The sequence below is a fragment of the Penaeus vannamei genome, chromosome 20 (assembly GCF_042767895.1).
Source record: "Penaeus vannamei isolate JL-2024 chromosome 20, ASM4276789v1, whole genome shotgun sequence".
Taxonomy (NCBI): domain Eukaryota; kingdom Metazoa; phylum Arthropoda; class Malacostraca; order Decapoda; family Penaeidae; genus Penaeus; species Penaeus vannamei.
Genome location: NC_091568.1, coordinates 24,365,740 through 24,368,239, shown reverse-complemented (window position 1 = coordinate 24,368,239; position 2,500 = coordinate 24,365,740). Strand labels below are relative to the sequence as shown.

At 47.7% G+C, this 2,500-nt stretch overlaps 1 protein-coding gene across 1 annotated transcript in view; it reads left to right on the top strand.

The window, feature by feature from the left end:
• The first annotated feature begins 542 nt into the window (after positions 1 to 542).
• Positions 543 to 2,500, top strand: part of LOC138865297 (cGMP-dependent protein kinase 1-like) — a 60,147-nt gene continuing 58,189 nt past the window's right edge. Inside the window, exon 1 of the mRNA XM_070135585.1 lies at positions 543 to 926. Within this exon, the coding sequence (XP_069991686.1) occupies positions 595 to 926 (332 nt within the window). The 5' untranslated portion in view covers positions 543 to 594. The remainder of the gene's footprint in view (positions 927 to 2,500) is intronic.

Genomic DNA, 2,500 nt, shown 5'->3' with positions numbered 1-2,500 from the left:
TGTGTGTGTGTGTGTGTGTGTGTGTGTGTGTGTGTGTGTGTGTGTGTGTGTGTTAGGGAGACAAGGTTAGAAAATAAAATATATGTAATCACTACTGTATTAACCATTATAGGTACAGAGCTTTTTAGTGTGTTAGTCTCATTGTGCTTTGTTGGCTAACATTGCTTGAGAGAAGAGAGCATGTTATTCCAGCGTAAATAAGTGAAAAGAGAGAACGCTATGAATGACAGGCCCCGCCCCCACCTGTTGCTTCGGGGTTGCGCCACGAGAGGGAGCAGACGAAGTGGACGAGTTAGCTAGTGCCAATTTCCTTTCCAAACGCTCTCTAAATTACAAAAACAAGTGTTTCCTTCGATGTTGGAAGTCGATTTTATATCCGAAAGGAAGGTTATTTTTGATGTTTTGGCCGTGGTTGGTGTTTGTTCGTGTTTGGTGAAGGAGGAAAGAGAAAACAGGGAAAAAGGGCGGGTTAAATGGTCAGCTGACGGCGGGAGCGCGCTGGGACCTCTGGCAGATCGGCGTCTTGAACAGGTCTGACACCTCGTGTGCGGTTAGTTGGTGTTTGACAACTGTGATGGTGGAGCGTGCTGTGCAATGCCGCAATTCATGAGAGATGCCGATGAGTGTATTCAGAAAATGGGTTCATTAGAATTGCAAGAGCTCCTTTGTAAGAAGGACGACATTATTCGTCACTTGGAAGCCAAGCTCAAAGTTCGCGATGACGAGATTGTGGAGCTCAGGTCGCAACTGGATAAATTCCAGAGTGTTATGCCGTACGCGACGGGCGCTTCGGCGGGAGGAGGCAAAATGCAGGCCAGGAAGACCCGAGCCCAGGGCATCTCCGCCGAGCCGCAAGCCATGAAGACGGTGCAGGAGCTCAACACCCTCAGCCAGACGACGTTCCCCGAAGTCCCCAAATCCGCAAGGTAAGCAAAGAGCAGGAGGAGGAGGAACCCGAGTGACGGCGGCAGGACTTATGCCTGGCAGCAGCGGCAGCAGCAGCGGTTGGTGTACTGCCCTCATTTCTCTCCCAACCCCCGATACCGCTGCCGCCGCCACATGAAACTGCCGCTGATACCGCTATACCCCCACTCCCCGGTTGTTGCAGACTAGCATAGTGCAATGGGGACTCTGCATGGTGCTTCCGTCGCAGCGGTTGTGCCACGCGCTCGAATGTGCGTTAAAAAGACAGAAGAAAGCTTTAGATAGACTCCGGCTTTTATCTGCACGATAACGGCATTGGCTGCATTACGTAATGGCATTTCGCTCTCTATGAAAGGATTCAGATAATGTTTACGTCCATAAGGTTTTAAATCATTCGAGGTACTATATTACTCTCGCCTTCCGGAAAGGTCCGCGACAACTTGATAAAATATCAGAGAGGTTCAATATGATATGACATCAGAGAACGAGCGTGTCACTGAAAATAACAGCAATCATTCGCTTCTTATCCAATCCTGAGCATTGTCCGAGGCACATTTCTCTTCACAGTTCCACAGCAACTAGTCTCTTGGCGCGTCGCACCGCGCAGCACAGCCAAAATAAAATCTCGCAAGCCATCGCAAACAAACGCAAAGAGCGTGACACCCACTCGGAGCCGGTGTGACGTGTCTTTCCCGACCGGATGTTTTATGCCGAATGCATGCCACTCCCGCCGCGTCCGGCCTCGTACCGGGAGCCGAGAGTAAAATCGTGTTGTCGGCGCTGGTCGAGGAATTTGGTAGGGGAAGGGGCACGTAAACCGATCCGCGAGTGTGGGAAGAATGTTTTCCCCATCACCCCCCTTGCCCCTTCCTTTCCTTTCTTTCCCTATCCAGCCCCCGCTTTTCCGTCCAAAAGGAGGCTTCAAAATCTTCCACACAGGTTGGCAGTATGTGCAGGCCCGTTGCGCGGGAACCACGTGCAAATCGGAAGGATATCGAGGCTCGACGTGTGAGAGCCAATGGAAAAACGCCTGATTCTTTGAAATGAAATAGAAATAAATTCTTGTTTTCCTTTTTGGGGAAGGGGGTGACAAGTTTAGTAAGCCTTCTGTTATTTCTTTTCATATATAGTTCGTAAGATATTCTTAGGATTATTGGCAGCAGAAGACATTTTGGTAATATCGCCTGTAATGTCCATATGCCTCATATCATTTTATTTTGATTGTTTTTATACCATATCTTACTAATTACCTTAAATAAGTTTTCAAGCCACGTGGCCCGTTGATTAGTATAATACTTCTATGAATGCTTGAGCGCGCGTTTATGCCAAGCACATCTACGTGTCCCTACGTGTTCTTGCACGTGTAACTTATTTAATAGAAAGTATAAAATCAGTGGCGTGAATAACGGAAAATTCATAATTATCTTCAATAGGCCTACAATAGGCATTGTATGTCCATACACGTTGCACTGAAAATTACAATTCCAATACTCATACTCATCAACACTGGCACTCCCTTCACCTTCCCCTTCTTTTTTTTTTTCTTACCTACCCCTTAAAATCCCAGTCGCACCTT